The sequence below is a fragment of the Seriola aureovittata genome, chromosome 21, assembly GCF_021018895.1.
Source record: "Seriola aureovittata isolate HTS-2021-v1 ecotype China chromosome 21, ASM2101889v1, whole genome shotgun sequence".
Lineage (NCBI taxonomy): Eukaryota > Metazoa > Chordata > Actinopteri > Carangiformes > Carangidae > Seriola > Seriola aureovittata.
The window spans coordinates 11,506,019-11,524,256 of record NC_079384.1 but is presented as its reverse complement, the minus strand read 5'-3'; the positions used below and the strand labels follow the sequence as shown (position 1 = coordinate 11,524,256).

Below are 18,238 nucleotides of genomic sequence, written 5' to 3'. Positions count from 1 at the left end.
TTAAATGATAGAAAGTCAAAAGGCAGAAGATTGTGTACATGAAAAAAAACATGAGGAAAGAACTCAACTACAACTCCCAAAATGCACCATGGTTAGAAACATTCAATCACTGATCTTAAAGCTTGATAGATTGTACTGCTAAATACGCTGAATGACTTTACTTTCAGATTATGGGTCAATTCTTATGATTCTAGCAACTTTTTTTTTTTCACTTGGGAGCACTGGAAACAAGCCACAAACACAGCACTGGCAAATTATCAAAATAAATTTAGCCTATAGTTATTTACATATCCTGCAGACAAAGAGCAACATAAGTTTTTAATTTTGATTCGTGTTTCTAGCCACCAAGCAAATGCTAATGTCGAATCATTTCATTTTAGCTCTGTTTTTGGTCTCCACCAACTGAGAAAAATACTGTACCTGGGTTATTGGCTGCTCCACTACACTCACAGGCTAGACGCTAACTGTGTCTCTCTGTTATTTGGTGCTGAGGTTATAGTATACAGCGGGTTTTTAGAGCTTTGTCACTGAAGGTGGCTGCCTGATGTGGTGAGAAGCAACACTATGAGAGCTGTGAGAGTGAACCAAAATAGTAAAGTTGCAGGTCATAGAAACAAAATAATAAAAGCTCCATAGATCTGAAGAGAACTACAGAGATGGGTGATCATTTTCTTTGGGTTCATCACTACGAGAGACACCTTTCACATTCAAGCAGTTGTGTGATCCATTTTTAAATAAAAATAAAAAATTGATTACAGATGCTTTTAAGCCACTTTATACATAAAATAACATATTGTTAATCTATTGTTAAATTATTCCATGATGGTATGTTGAGGAACATAGATGTTACCATAACAGGAAAATTTGACATGCAAATTTACAGTGTCCAAAAATACCTTCAGAACCAATAGGCCCCTCGACTTCGCTATACTCTGCATCTGATATCAGACATTTGCTACTGGTCATAACACTTAATGCATGTTAACATGGGAGATAAGGACACCCGAAAGACATGAAATTAAGAAGCCATAGAAGTTATGGGCTCTTGTGATAAAAAATATTGCCACAAACAAACCAAAGCAAGCATTTACTTTTTTCTCCTCTGTGTAACAAGTTGTTGAGCATATGTCACAGCAGGAGTGAGAGTTGGGAGGAAAAAAAATCCAATTTCAGTGTTTCCCAAAGAATCTAAATCAAAGAGCAAACCTCAGTGCTAAGGTTAATAAAAGTTGATAAGCTGAAAAGCGTAACTCCCCCAGGCCATTCAGAAAATAGGCATTTGCTTGACCGTGTTAGCCCAAGCTGATGCTGAGGCAGAAATTGAATTGTATTGTATGGTACATTGTGTGTGTTTGTGTGTGTGTGTGTCTGTGTGTGTGTGTGTGTGTGTGTGTGTGTGTGTGTGTGTGTTGGGAGGAGGCGATAGTCGGCACTGAGGAGGGTATAGCCCTGATAAGTTATTTACAACAACACCCCTGTTTTCTTCTTCCTTTCTGAACATTTCAATAAGAGCTCATTTCAAAGACATGAGTGTTTTCAGTCTAGAACCATTTCAGGAGAACCGACTTTCACCATTGTAGAAAATATGTTTTTTTAACTGGTTTAGTCGTCACACTGTGCAAACCAGAGGAGAGCAAATTATTAGGTCTGGACAAATCAGTCGGAAATGACAAATCACTTACTGTAGAAACCTTTTAAACTAAACTGAGCATGACTGGGTCATGACATCTCAAATAATTCAGCAAATTATCAGTACTTACAGATATATATAACAATGGCATATGACATTTTCCTCCTTCCCTGCAAGTAAGTGTATGACATCACTGAGGCGAGGCAGACAGCTTTTCATAAATGCCCAGTAAAAACAACATCTGGCATTCAACTCAAGCATTTCCAGCCAGATTACTACAGCATACATTACAGGGGGGTGGGGGGTGGGGTGGAGAATGAATAACTGATCGAGGTGATGGCATCACTGGGGGTTGTAAGCGCCCTTGACTTGGCCTCAGGGTCACAAACATGACTCCTCCTGGATGTCAGGACGTCAGCCCCCAGCACGAGTCCAGGCGCTGCTGAACAGGAAGCTGCCACCTCCGTGATGCGTGGGCCGATAACGACCGCAGGTGATTATCAATACGATCGTGCAAGATGATAGCACCTCACTCATGCTGAGTGGAAGGAAGGCAGCCGCCTGCTACTGTGCAGGACAGATTAGGAGGAATAAATCACCTGTACCGAGCCCTCCTAAAGCTCCCAGGAGAACGTAGCAATCCTGCTCAAGCATGACATGCCACAAACATGAGGGTAAACACACACGCAGGAATAACAAACTCCAGAGAGGCAGCAGTCGCTTTTACTGCCTCTGGGAATTTACTCAACAACAACTGATGGAATTTCACTTTAGTTTTTACCGAGCCATTAGGTGGCATGTTTCATCTCTACCTAGTTATTTTCTTACATTATGGTGTAGATCGTACGGTTTTAATATGCACATCAGTTTTTGTGTTCCTGTCTGCCATGCACAGACAGTTTAGCTGGATTCCTAACTAGGGCTTCCTCTAACTCCCAAATGCATTACCTCAAATTTGTCTTCCTATCAACGTTGTGAAAAAGCACTTACAAAAAACACCTGCTAGCAATTGTGATTTTTTTTTTTTTCCCAAATAACTCCATTATTTCCACCTCTACTTTATACAACTTTGTCCACTGTTCACCAGATGGCGTATTGTTGTGAGACAGAGCATTTACATTTGCAATATCTTCTGCAATGCATAAGATGGTATTAATTTTCAACTTCTGTCAAATCTCTGATCACCTCAAGCTATGTTCATTATATAATGCACTGCTGTAAACTGCATCTGCTTAGAAAAAAGGCTTTACTGATGACTTTTCCGGTCTCCAATCCAAATCCATTACAACTGAGTATCTGTTGACTTGATAATGTGATTAAATTAAATTACATATATATTTTTGCGTATTGCTTCCTTCACTCTACAGCTCCACAATGCATCACTTACAGTACGCCTACATTCAAATTAAATATGTTTGATGGCTGAATGGCTCTGCATTAAGAAACCATAGTTTGTATGTTTTCCTATGATGATTTGTTTAGTGTGTTATTGTGACTTGTATGGCAGGCTTTTCTGTGGGGAAGAGGCGTGTCGGTGCGGATCTGCTGTGGTTGGATTTGGACAGGATTTGAACAGTATCTCTTCATCTTCAGCATGAACAGAATACTTTAGTTCATTTGTAGTTTTCAACTGACAGCAACTCTTTAGAGGTTCTGGTTCACCTGCAAAATGCCACTGAAATAGATGGAAAATGACTGTCGCTGTCATATCTTTAGTGTAAACTGCAGTCTGCTGTTCATTTTTTTTCTTTGTATTCTGTGGTTAAGTTCTCGACACTGCAGCTGTAGTGCTTTAAGGGAATGTGATCGAGCATTTTTGAAAGCTGGCTTTCAGAACAGATTGGAAATGTCTCAAGTTTAGTAAAGTCGAGGCCAATTCTCATTCTGCAGATTAATTCAGGGACAACCATACATAGAGAATATACTTGTTGTTCATTCTAAATAAAGTTGATTACAAGTACTTGATTTATTACTCAGAATTAGCAGTGTTAAATTATGCCAATTCATTACTATATATAGTACCTGCAAACAAATAAATGGCGTCTGCATAAGTGGAAAATGTAAAATAGAGGCAGAATCAAGGAAATAACCAAAGTAAATCCATTTTGATGAGATTTGTCCAAACTTGAAAGCAGGTGCGGGGTCGACTTCAGCTTTCATGTGACCAATTTCAACAGTGCCCTTGCCTGCCAATCCATTACACACCTCTAGCAACAGCCTCTGCTCTCATCTGACTGAGTCTGCCTACAAGGGCAGGAGAGAGGTCTCTTTGCAAGCCCACAGGGACAGCAGCAGCACCTACAGCACAGGTCCAAAGGTTAAACAATCGGAAACATGTGCAGCACATAAATATCTCTGCTGATAGCAATCTCAGCACGGGAAAGCAGGGTTTGCATAAGGGGCTTAGAACAGAGGATGTAACCTCAGATAGAGCAGGAGGGAGCGGGCAGGCATTCAGCCGGTCTGGTGGGGCTAATGGAAGCCGTGGCAGCAGCAGTAGCAGCTTTGTGCTGGGGGGAGTTAGTTATCAGACTGATGGCCTTATCAGCACTAAGGGCCTCTATCACACATCTCACCTCTGGGCTCTAACAAGGGGTCAGTGAGAGACGTCAGACTACCAGAGACCGGCTATCTCTCAAGGAACAACACTGGATGAAGGAAAAGTGGTGGATGAACGGGTTTGCTCAACAAGCAGAGCTCATGCTGCAGCTTTTAACCAGTTCTCATAACTCTCACTCAGACTTCCAGATTTAAAAGTTTCAAGATTTTCGATGAATTTTCTATCATAAAACGGTTATGCCCAGCTTATAGCATGGATACAATAATCTTGACTCAACTTGACTAAACCTCTCTTGCTAGTTTGGAGTCAAAAAGTGATCAAGGAAATTGCAATTAGGCGAGACTTCCCTGAATAATTTAACTGCGGAAATATGAGCTTCTGACACGTCTGAGAACTAATTTTGTTCTCAAGTTTTATTTTTGCTCCAGTAAGTTTTTATTGATTGTCTGGAAGCTTGTTTAGTCAAGGTCCACCTAATTGAATTTTTCAGGATCAGGGACTTCAACAGTTAGAAGATTATTGTTTCTTAGTCAAGCACATGAAAGCAACTGAATCGCAATTTTGATTCCAGCTCTTTGGGGCACATTTTCAGGGTCAATATATCAAATTATCTTAAAATTTAAGTGATAGAAATAATGTGTTTGGGTGAAACAGTAAATTAGGCAGTTGTTTGGCAATCACAGCGTTTCAGTTCTCTGAATGCCCTCCAGTCATAAACCTGCTGCTGACGGCCTTGAAAATGTATTTTCTTAATCACTGATGAGATCCTACATAAGCACGTTATTTTCTGCCAAATTAATAATAACAACACTGTTATTTCACATGAGAGACCTGTGTGTTTGTGTTTATGCCTGTGCTCTTCTCTCTGGGTTTTAAGTGGGAAGAAAAAGGTGATGTCGGGTTATTTCCACACATCAATCAGAATGTAAGAATCCAACAACACTGCTGCTTTCTTTTGCCACAAACGAATCAAATTTGATCAAAACACACCCACACAGTCCTGATGAACCAGATTGAGTTAACTTAGAGTTTTTGATCTGTAGCTAAATATGATCTTTCTAACTTTCATTTCGATTGATGTTTATTCAATCCCTATCATTAAACATTGTAAAGATATAGAAGATTTAGTTGTTGGTTGCTGTCATTTGGCAGTTTGACTGTCATGTTTGTGTAATCCAATATGGGTATTCTCTTGTTTTCTTCCTATTCAGCATATTTGATATTTCTTGGAGCTGTTTTATTCTGTGTAAACTTTGCTTCAAAGAATGACCTGTGTGTGGTGACCACGATTATGATTCTACATTTATTTTTTTCACTCTGGATAAAAACAGCCTTTGTGGAAAAGCGTGCAATAAAAACTTTTGATGAGGTTGAACCCAACTTCCTTGCAGTCCATCAGTTCCTTGCAGCTTATTACCCAGTAGATTCAACAGACATTTGGTTGCAGGCACTGCAAACAAAGGTCAAGAAAGCAACCAGCTTTTTTTCTGCTCTGAACTGCTGAGAACAGTGACCATGCCCTCCTGTGTATAATAAACATATGAGCATTTGGCCTGCTCTATTTACCTCCTAATGAGAAACAAAGATCTGCTCTGGAGGGACTCGCATGCTTCAGAAAATGAATAAGCCAGGGAAGAAAAAAAAAAAAAAAAAAAAGCTCTCAGAATAATTCAAACCATTTGTGTGCACAGGGGACATGAGAACTTTGTCTGAATAAATTGGCCATACAAAAATTGTGATGATGTCCAACACGTTATCTGTTGATGTGGCATAAGATGACCATTTGCCAGATGAAAATCAGGATGGAGGGCAGGAGGCTAAATCATCTCACATGTATGCACACAACTATCATGTGATAGAGTTTGCAGGGAGAGAAAAATAACCACATGGCTCCTCTAGAAGGAAATGCCTGGCATGGTGCAATTAAAATAAAACCCACAGCAAATTAGAAAAACAAATATTTCATTCAGTTAAAGTGGGACCAATGGGCAGATTGAGCAAACCAACATTTCTAAAATAAGCCCATAGGTTCCATTATCCAAGGCATGAGGCAAATTGATTTGGTATTACGGGTGGGTAGATTATGCTTGCTGATTGTGTCTTTGTCTCTTTCTTCTCCAGAATTTTCTAACCATGAGGAGAATAGGGGAGTTCTCCAAATGATACTGGAAAACATGACTGTATAGCCTGGACTGTGGGAATACAATCATGAGTAGACAAAGCTCAGTCTTCCCGCCAACTCTGTGTGGATAAGAGGATTTGAGATTTGGGGTGGGGGGTGGGGGGGGACGACAACCGGCCAAACTCCAAGCAGCAGTGATTTGTGGGGAGGACAGGCATGAGGGTTGTAAGGGTATCTGGGAAGCCCGCCGGTTCAAACTTAAGTAAGTCCCTCCAGCAACAAGCTGATATCCTGCGCTCTCTCCTGCTGTGACAGAAATACACTGGCCTCAGCGCCAGCAGAACGTGGGCACTATTGATCTGCTCCCAGCGCAATATCTCCTCTTACATCCATAATTATTCTCCTTCAGAGGACTCCACCGTGTGCCCTGGCTGCCCGACTGGCTGGCTGGCTTTCTATCCACCTCCTTGTTAAAGATGCTCTATGGTCTCACATTTCACGTTGCACTGCCAAAGACCCCCCTCTCTTAACCCCGGCATTTTCAAATATTTCATGGTTCAGTCCCAGGGTTGGGGAAGGCGGCTTCGGCACAGCACAATTACAGTGGTTAGTCGGACTCCTCTGGTGGAGCCATGCTGGCTCCCAAAGTACCATGACTCGCGAACAGACAGGCCAGGAAAAACAGAGGAATGTTGGAGAGATCATTCCTCTTCTGTACTGAATCCTCTCTCTGCCTGTATACAGACAGGAAAAGGCTAATGGTTTAATTGTAGCAGTTGCAATATCTGCTAGCGACACTTAATGTGATTGAGTAGTGGTTACCAACCTTTTTGCTTGGAGCCCTTTAAAGTGAGACAGTGTAAATCTTCATTGAAGAAATAACACTTACAAACGGCATTTTTAATTTATAAGCAATAGACCCCTAATGTTAGCTAATGTTACAGGAAACCTAAGGTAGTGTTCAACTACATTTTAGCATGTCAAACATTTCAACTGTTTTAGCCCAGACATAAAACAGGAGGTAAATATTCTCAAAAAAAAAAAAAGTTTTTCTGATGCATGAGCATTAGAATTGTTGTTAGGCTGGGCCGACAGACTTCCTGGTGACTCCGGCACAAATGAACTGCACGAAAATAATTAAATGATACGACTCTTCTTCTGGCTAAAACTGTAATTTTGAATGCAAATTGTAATTCTGGAGTGTTTCTGATGCTCAGAAAAATGCACTAATCATTTTTACGGTCTCTTGTAGTGATTTTGTACGGGGAAACATTTTTGGTTCTAGCGGATGTTGTGTGACTTGCACGTCTGATTGTCACCACTATGCCAAAATTGCTGCCCAGGCCAAGAGCTCTTCTTGGAGGCTTCTTCGTTTCACTCACTCACATCAGATTGCATGATGATGATGTAATTCAGTGTTTCCCAACTGGTGGGTTGTGGCCCAAAAAGTGGACCATGGGTCATTTCTAAGTAGGTCGCAAGAATGTGGGGGAAAAAAAATAATAAAAGGAAAACTTTCAAAGGTAATGGATTTTCAGCAAAGGAGCTGTTGTACTTTCCTGTCCTTTTCATCAGGCCCGTTTACATGTTATGCTGTAAAAATATTTGGTTACCTAAGCTGAATAAGTTATAACAGCTAATGCATTGCTTTTCGTATATTTTAAAACTTTGTTTTAAGCCCTACTCGCTATCTCTTGCTGCAGTGCTTCTTATTTCATTAAGCTCAAAGACCCAGTTGTATTTTTGTTATTTTAGTTGTAGTAGCAGTTTTGTCTATATTTTGTGAATTATAACTGAAGGGCAACATAGCAGTCAGAACTATCTCTTCACTGCAAGGAGGTCCTGAATTTTGAGTGCCAGTTTATGGTCTGTCAGAGCTAGTTTCTAAGACGGCCGCATTCATCAAAAGTGTCTGTACCCGATCTGAATGGCCACACTCCGATGTGGTATGAAAAGCCGGTCATCATAGAGAGTGGGGATGATGCGATATTGTCTGTATATGAGGATAATAGCGACCATTTTCAGACAGTCTCTCCAGAAAAGACATTCATTGTGTTGCACTTGGTTGTTCACATGAAAAGTGCCATAAATAGTTGTGTAACAATTGCAAAAAAAATTGAATAAATAAAAAGAGAGAGCTAGAGAGTGAAGTTCAATCCCTGGTTCATTTCACATCTGCACACAGCTGGCCTATCATGGTGTGAAGTGGGTGTCCGTGTCGGATCGTCAGTTTTGAAAAGGTACAGAAATGGTCGGACACAACCCATTTCACTCAGTTCAACGTTGCGGCCCCGTTATTTGTGACCCCTTGTCACTGGCTGCATATGTCCATGAGTTGCAAGCAGCTCAACTCATGAGTGATTAGAGAAAAAAAAAAATATATATATTATAATATTATAATATAATTTTTTTTCCCAGTCGTTTTAATCATATTGCCTGATCCCTGGGTTGGGAACCGCTGATCTTGTATCAAACAAAGAATACAAATTTTAAAAATGAAACAATAACAAAACAAGGCAGTTTGTGCATTTAGCAAATCATCACAGCTAATGTGCGCTATGACTCATCATACAAATCACTGACTGTACACCACACTGAAGGTCAAAGTACTCTGGCGCTGAACGGAAGGCATGTGACTCATCACAGAAATAGCACATTCAATTAAAATTCAGTTGTGAAAGACACAAAGGAGAGCAGCAGCTAATACTTCATGTCTTTTCCTCCAATGACACATTGTGATTGTTCCGCTTCGCCGGCTTTAGAGATGGTTCTGTGTTCATCCTCCCAGTTGGCCTGTGGGGCCTTGTGAATAAACACATGGAGGTTAATGTCTCATGTTCTTCCCAGTTCTCTGCAGACAGCTCTGACAGGAGGAGAGAGAGAAGAGCCTAAAAGGAAAGCTGTTTCAGTAATACGCTAATCTAGCTCTCACATCTCTTTGTTTTAGGCAGTGAGACGGGATATTTTCCCCAAGCTACAGTTGAGAAGCACATCTCGAGTCCGCTGTGGGTGAGCTGTCAAGGGGAAATTCTATCTCCTATTCTTTTCTTTTCTTTTTTTTTTTTTTTTTTTGTGAGAACACCCCTCATACCCTAAGGGGTCTTTAGTGAACTTGCCATCACCCACACATACTGGCAGCAGAGAGCACGCACTTCCACGGTCCCGCACACGTCACCGAGGCGATAAACAGCCAGGGGCCTCACCACAGAGATAAGGCTTCCAAGCAGTCTATCAAACAAACAAAGCCAAATGACGAATCTGGAGAGATGTTAAGAAATGACGCCATATTGCCCATGTATCTCCTCCGCCTGCCTGTTTTTCCATCCACACAAACACACAGACACACACATATATATATATATACTTGTACAGCCTGTCCTGGAAAAATCATTAGAGCCCCCGCCACCCCACACACACACACACACACACACACACACACACACACACACACACACACACACACACACACACACAAAGACACACACACACACACTGCATGCAGATGTAGAAAAACAGGGCTGAGAGCCAAAACGCCTGAGGGGCTTTTCATGACAATAACCTTCTGTAGAGCTGCTTGTATCCCTCCACCTAGATCACGGAGAGGTGCTGAGGGATGGATGGGAAAATAAGTGAGATAACCATACAAAATATTAGCCGAGGAACATTCACACAAAGTACAGAGGAGGAAGAAATCCGTGTCATTTTGCTCTCATGGCCTGGAGAGATGGCAGGCTAAATGCTCTTTTAAAACAGCTTGAACATTGAAATGATGATGGCTCCTTTTGCCTCAGCAAAGCACATTAATACATAGCCGAATGCCATTTCCACTTTTGTTAAATGGCTCACCTATTGAGTATTCAATTACAATGGCTGTCTCTCGTTTGGAAGACGGGGCTGGGACCCATATAAATAAGCTCCCTCTGAGTGTGGAGCTGCAGAACGCATTGGACAGCAATGGAAGACATGTGGAGCTCCTGTATGGGGGTGGTATATAATGTTAATGGCAGAGGAGCGAGGAGGTTGTTGGGTATTGGCTGTGGGGCAAAAAAAACTAAGCTCCTCATCTGCGGTACCGTTTTATTAAGGAAGCACATTTTTAAACCATTTGCACAGATAAAAAAAAAAAAAAAAAAAAGAGCCCAAGCACATGAAATGATCTAAATTGAGAAAGCCATGAATCCTGGCTTAGAAAAACATCAGTCAGGGTGATTAATTCAGTCTTGATTAATTGTTCCATTTGTCTATGATATGTCTAAAATTCCACAATACAAATCCGCCAGTAATGGTCCAATCCTCCCCCCCCATTGTGTGGTTTATCTCTTATGCTCAAATAGCAAAAGCAAATTGTGGCTAATTTTATCGGCGAATCCACTGGCATGTGGTTTTTCCAGCAGTAATGATTCCCTCATTCGGGCCTAATTAACTGCAGCCATTAAATGGAGAGAAATGTAATGCCCAGGGTTCCATGTCAGGTAGTCAGAGGAGGACAGCACAGGAGGACTCAATTAGGCCTGTGCTGTTCCCAGGTTATCACACGACATGTTTGCCAATTAAGTGAAGTAGCGTCTGATGTCTATGTGCCTCCGCCGGCACCATCTCGGAGGCCCTGGCAACGCAGAAACGACGTCGCTAGCCTCTCCACACACCCCCCTCTCCACCCCCGGACAGACACTACACTATGCCCCAAAAAGGCAGTAATTACAGGATGGATGGGAGACTGTTATATAAGTGCAGAGCTGCTGATAGGCCAGGCAGGGCCTGCTGATGCCAGGTTTCAAACAAGTACCAGCAGGATCGAGTTACAGCAGAATTACCCAGGGTAGACTCAGTGACAAACACAGACACATTTCAACATCAGAAGCAGGCAAAAACAAGAGAAGAAACACAGGCTATTGACATTTTTTGGAGTCTGTGGTGTTGCTGTTATGGAATTTCAAAATGATCAAAAGTGAATTGTGATCTGACTGAAATAAGATCCCAGTCATGACAAATAATCCAGCACTCGTTTCTCAAAAACTTCAATCTTGCCTAAAATTATTATCGGTCGCTTTCAAAACATCAGATCTTACAGCTGCTTTAAACATATTTCCCCCAAGTGTGCGAAGCTCTGTATCGTGACTCAGTGAGTGTGGGAGAGGAAGGAAGAGACAGGCAGACACATTAGCCTTCCCTTATAGCACATACTGCAAGGCTATTGGAGTCAGTCTGCATGATCCTGACTGTCACTGACTTGTTATGAAAGCATCACGGGCTGAGGCTGATCCATCACTTTGGGGGGTGGAAGTTGGGGGGCGAGAAGAAGGCCAGGGGGGCTGGAGGGGGCGAGCGTGGGCGAGGCAGCCCTGTTGCCTGTCACTCACCATGCACCACTGCATGACCGCCAACCTTGTCTGGCTTGTGCACAATGGGAGGTCTGGGGCTTGACTGTATGAGCAGTCATTCCCCACTCCCTCTTCCCAGCAGCCAACACAGAGGAAGGCCAAAAGGAGTCAAAACACTCTGGACAGGCATTAGTCCTATACAGACCCTGGACGACCTCACTGCTTGAGGCGGCTGAGTGGTGAATATCTGCTCTGTTTCCCAGTGAATCTCTTATTTTGGCGGATTTAGCCGGGTTCAGTTCCGGAGAGCAAGCCCTGACAGAGTCTCCAAAAGATAATCTCCTTCAACAAACATACATTGCAATTATCCAGAGTCATTAAACTGTAATGACTGGAGGTGTGAGCAAACTTCTTACACAAACAGTTACAGTACCACCCACCCGAAAATACATAACGCTTGCAAAATGTACACCGTGGTTTAGGAGACAGAATCGTTCCTCACAGCAATTAGGGAGTGAGAGAGAGGTGCATATGTAAAAGGGAGGTTTTATATTGGGAGAGGAAAGAAAAGAGGGAAAAAGCTGAAGTCAGCAACAGCAATAAATCCTCAAATGCTGAGCAGTTTCTTCCAGATCTGTCCTGGTCTGTGGACCCCATCTCTACCCAAAGACAGGGCTCTGTTTAGTAGCTTTAGCAGTGGGGAGGCGAGTTCAGTCCAATGATCGCACACCCCTCCCAGCCCCCCCAGCCCTCCCCTCCCGCCGCTCCCTCCCCCCTCCGAAGGTGCAGTTTGTCCAGGCGGTGCCTCCGACTCAAGCTCAGCTGGCCTGTTAGAGGATACTTCCCAACAGCACCACGGTCTGTGACCACGGCTTGACCTCCAACCAGCTACTCACTTCCACAGAGCCGAGAGAAATCAATAGATTAACCGGCATGAAATGGCGATGCGATTGAGATGAATGATTACCGGGCTAATTCTTATTCATCTCTTTATGTTGCAGTGATAAGTGAGAAGTTAAATTGATACTGAGGAGAAACAAGAGCAATGAGTGGAGTGAAACAGTGGATGTGGCGTTTTAGTTTTGATTTAAACAAGGTGAGAGGAAATAGTGTTAAACTATATCGAACATACTTCACCAACTTTGAATTTGATATCTTCATACAAATATTCAGTCTTTATCTAGTTCTGGGTTCTGGGGCTTGGATGAGGATGAACTGTGTTTAAGTTCAAACTAACTCATGACCATTAAATTAATCGTGTTTCAGTATATATACAGCCTTTCACATTTACATCAAATAAGCTACAGTTTGGAAAATTATAGGAAAACCATAAGGAATTAAAACAAACACACAGGAGGGAAAGTGGAGGGATAGAAAAAGACCACAAGTTTGGACAGAAGTCAAGGCAAATTTTTAAAGGCAATACCTTTGAACGCTCAGCAGTGCTTTCAGCTAGATGCCAATGTCGGCATGCTAACATGTTCACAATGACAACGCTATCAAACTAATGCTTAGCAGGTGTAATGTTTATCATGGTCACCATCTAAGTTTAACTTGTCAGCATGCTAACATTTGATAAATAGCCCTATATACTTAGTACAGCTGAGGCTGATGGGGATATTAGTTTTGGAGGTATTCGATCATAAATCAGTTTGTTGGACAAACTGAACCAGATGATGGTGCGTGACGGAATGGCTGTATGACAGACTGACACTGACATCTCCGGAGTTATCCCAGCATCATGGCTAAAAACTCCACTGTGTTTGAATTTGTAATGTTTCACTTCAGATTTTGAGTTTATCTACTAAATAACATAAAAAACAAATAGGCAAACTGTAAACACAACCTCTTTTACTGACATAAATACAAGCATAAACACAAAAACACGTGCACTGTTCACCTTAATCAGATAAATGGGTTAGCAAATGTCTTGTTTCACTTACCGTCTCGTTGCCAAACAAGATGTCAACATAAGGCATGATCATCATCAAGGGCTCTTTAAAGAACTGGCTGATGAAGGGTGCTGAGAGGTTCATGCAGAAGATTTTGTTGTTATCTGAAGCGTGCTTCGCCACCTTGAGGATTGACTCCGGGGACACAGTCAGGAAAAAACCCTGAAAACAACACAATATTATTTACTTACATGATGTTTTCAGCTGAATCAAGCAAATTAATCTGTACAGTAATGCTGTACAGGCTTCATTATCTGTGTTTTGACAACACAACAGGGGCCAGAATGGATTGAACTACAGGCCCTTATGGACTGAAACACTTTAAACTGCTAATTTGTGGGTTCTGGATTCTGACAAGGCAATTTTAGGATGACAAGGCTTGGTATTACTGGAATAATAGAGGAGCTGTTCAAAAAAAAAAAAAAAGCAGCAGCAAACATTTATCTGAAATGTTTTCTTAGAACATACACAGAGCAACAAAGAAGAGGAAAAAAGGCAGGAAAAAATCCATCCAGGACAAAGCCTGTGGCTGGGCTCCAAGGCTCGTACTGGAGGAAGCAACATGTACGTATCCGATGATAGGGCGAACAAAAGTCTCGTCTGGACTCTCCTTACTTGGAAACAAGAGAGGCAGGTCCACTCATTGTGTGAATGAATACAAATCAGGTAAGAAAACACCTTTGTGTTTCAGGTGGAAACCTGAAGCGAGACTCTCCTGCAAGCCACACAAAAACACTCCTCCTTTGATACTGATCTTCTTAACCTTGTTTTTCAGCAACAAGCTGCTCTGTAAAACCACTGTGTCACAATAGGGGCACAGGGGGGAGGAAAGTTTCAGCACAGTGATACATTTAATCTAGCTGAAAAGCTTCCATTGTGGGCTACAGTGCAGTTCTCATTAAAGCGCTATGACATTTGCAGCAACGGAGGAGCGACCTCCATGAAAAAGAAAAGGGTATAATACCGATGAATAGAGGGCGACTATGTAGTCAGTCAAATGTACAAGGCATTACAATACAGCCATGCTAAGCAGGTGAATTCTTTATTACACATTCATGGTGTCATTCACTCTCTGGGTGGACATTGTCGTTCTTCTGCGGTACTGTATGTCCTGTGGTTTTTTTTGGGAAATGTCTTTCAGTTAAGGCCCAGGTCAGTGCCTGTGGTTGCTGTGTCACGGTACCATCTGTCGAAAACTAAAAAGGTGTTTTCAATGGGTCCGGGAGCAAAGAAGGAACTCACTCTGGGCTAATGGCCCATCAGTGACCCTGACATTTTTCTTTTGCGGTGTGCCAACGTGTCAGAGGAAGGGGAGATTGTTTTCTGACACAAATGGTCTTTTTTTGGTAGTTGAAAATAAACTGTCATGGTTACCGTAATGTTAACGCTGATCAAAGGCCGGCGGCTCGATCAAATATCCTGAGGGGTGGTGAACTTTAAAAGCCATGCCACAGCTTCTCTAATCACACACTGGCTCTGTGTAATTCACTTCTAACCTCAGTACCACTGCCAGTGTCATCACATTAAATCGCCCAGAACTCAATACTGAAAATACATTAACTGATCTCTGAATGAATTATATCCATGCAACACTGAAATACTCTTACTAAAGTACCGTTATACTTAATCACCATTTGACCACTCCAGTCCCTTTAAGGTGCTGCGATTAATTACGAATCTAGAAAAAATACTGCAGTATCAAGACGGACAAAAACATGCATCATAAAATTACACAATCTTTAACACCTGGGATTGTCCCAGGAAGTTGAGATGGAAAGCCACATTTAGTCCTGTGATCAATTTAGTTAGTAGGCCTAAACAGGTCATTGGACATATGGCATCTGCTGTGTGGAATAGTGCCTATACATTTTCCCCAAAAGGGTTAATGTTTCATTTCAAAAAGTGTATTAATCTTTACAATGTCAAGGCCCAGTTTTGCTGTACACAAAAAGGCAGGAAACCCTGTAAACTAACCCAGAAAATGAATCAAAATGATCAAATACAACAGTAACAAACATCTTACTGATGAATCATGGAATCTTAGGTCTGTATCTGTCATCTAGTGTACACATTCATTAACATCTGTCAAAAATAATCAGCTTTGAAGCACAGAAATTATCATTATTTTTAAATCAATCCACTTTAAAAACCTTTTTGCGTGTCTCTGTTTTTCAAGTCAAAGTAATGCTGCAGGAATCTCGTTCATAAAAATCATACAGGCCATTTTTTCCATCCAAATGTTGTGACTCCAGTGGCTTGTGGGGAAAAAAAAAAAAAAAAAAGCCACAATCTGAGCCATGTGAAATTCCAGTTCCCAACAGCAGTCTGTGCCGACTACGAAACAGGAGAAGTTAAGTCTTTAGTTCTGCGGTGCAGATCATGTATCAAGAATACCAGATCCAGTTTCCCAGGTGTCAGAGAGCCTTGTGAAGTGGGGTGACTATCACATTTCCAGGTCAAGATGATCAAAGCCATGGGTACACTTCGTACAATTTCCACCCAGCCAAAACATCCAATAAAGCATTCAGAAATGCATTTTCCTGGCAGACAATAATGCGGAGCGATGTTTGGCCATGTCAAGTAGTAATTTGAGGGAAGAGTTGGAAAGGCAGGGCATCCATTTTCAATGTTTACCCTAAAAAGAGGAATGACTTCCACTTAGTCACACAAAGAAAATGTCTAAATGCTACTCTGAGATGAAATTAGTGGTAATCTAACCATAGGTCCCAACGACACAGCAGCAGCACGCTATCACACTTTTCCCTGCATTGTATCAGTGTTTTCCCCAGGGCTGCTCACATCTGAAAGGCTGGGCGTGATGGATGGCATGGTGTCACCAGGCTTAAAATAAAAGTGGACATCTGAAGGGTAAAAATGATCTATTTTGGGAAGGGCATTTTCATTTACACCAGCAGCAGAGGTGGTCATGGAAAAAGAAAAAGCTTTTTTTTCCCAGGTCTATTTTAATTCTGCAGGGATAAGGGGGGAGTGTTCAAAGTACTGTGTCATGGAGGTTTTGTTTGACACTTCCTATTACTCAGGAACGACAGAGGGAATTTAAACCATCACTGCCTCTGTGAAAAGAGTAATTATGGCCATTGCAATCACACTAAATTTCATCAGATCTTTGTCAAGTTTATTTGTACAACTACAAGTGTTAAGTTTAGGGCTTCACAAGCTAAATAAAAACTATCCTTAAAGCTGCTCTTATCAATACTTTTATATTAACAACAGATGAAATCACCATGTATAATGTAAAAGGGTTCGCTTGTGGTGACAAACCCACAGAGATATATCAACTTTACAGTTCCAGTCTTTCATCTCATTGTGCTGCTGTTATGGCCCACGACTTTACAGTTTCGATTAAGTGAAAAGTGTCAAAAGTCTCCAGATGCAGCAGGCAGCTGTTTTGATAAATTGACTTCTGGACAGCACCAAACATCAGACAGACAAAGGCAACTAGCTGGTAAACATAGTTGAGCTTTTGGCCGCTGAAGAGCTACATAATTCCCCCAAGGAGCTGCTGGAGACCAAAAACAGAGCTAAAAGAGAAAATTGGAACATTGGATCGAGATTGGTGGTGGCCGATATATGACTCCAAATGAATGCTGATGTTGCTCAGTGTCTGCTGGATGGGGATATTTACTTCATGATTATCCAGAGAGAGACCTTGATTGTCAACATGATCATTTTCTACAGTTGTGCAATCCTTGTTTTGGTGTCCGCTTGGCCTTCAGAGGCGCAACTGTTCCCGGATTGTATTTCATCATCTCCCCGACTACCTGTCGTAACACCCCGGCTCAGGATCGATCTATCATCGGTATGCGAGTGTGCGAGCGATAGAAAAAGCGCTGTATGTTAAAGTGCTTTATGAATGAATGGGTGAACGTGGCTCGTATAGTGTGAAGCCCCTTTGAGTGGTTGATAAAGCGCTATATAAGTGCAGCCCATTTACCATTTGCAGCCCTTTGCGTTGCTTTGATGAAGTGTTGTATCGGTCTGAATACAAGCGAAGCCAAATGCAACAGATGAACTCAAGGATTCAGGACTTGGTGCGAGCTCCGGCCGGCACGAGCTCGCTCATGGGTTGTAATTGACCTTTCTTCAGCTCTTGGCCTCTGTTGGCCAATGGAAACACTTATACACATCGTTCGACAATAAAAGTCATTATTGGAGCTGTGTGCCTTCACCCTGTTTAGTACAATGTCACACTACAAGACTAACAAACCACACTATTGCTCCGATACACTGTTTACAGTTTGTGATTGTTCTGCTCAATATTTGTTTCCTACCCAACAAAGGACATCATCCTTTTTGGGGTCTAAGTAAGGTGGGATTTAATTGGACGGAGGGTTAATGTGACTGTATGTTCAGACCCTTAAGAAGCCTATTCAGATAAGGAAAAACTAACATCAGGAAAAAAAATAGGAGACACCTCAGTAGGAGCAACAGAGTAGAGGCAAGCATGCAATAGTTACTACTTGGAGAAAAGTAGCAATGGTAGAGTTACAATACAGAGACCCAGAAATACAATACTTATTGTACTAAAATGTAGCATAGACATAAAATTTTGCAAAGGGGTAAAGAGTACAGCAGCGTTTGTTCTAGTAATAAATTCCTGGTTGTCAGGAAAGCCCTGTGAGCTAACCAGCA

General features: G+C 41.8%; 1 protein-coding gene across 2 annotated transcripts in view; it reads right to left on the bottom strand.

The window, feature by feature from the left end:
* adkb (adenosine kinase b) overlaps positions 1-18,238 on the bottom strand; it is a 102,688-nt gene that overhangs the window by 16,442 nt on the left and 68,008 nt on the right. For both annotated transcript variants that reach the window (XM_056366396.1, XM_056366397.1), the window contains exon 7: positions 13,577-13,747. In XM_056366396.1, coding sequence (XP_056222371.1) covers positions 13,577-13,747 — 171 coding nt within the window. The remainder of the gene's footprint in view (positions 1-13,576; positions 13,748-18,238) is intronic.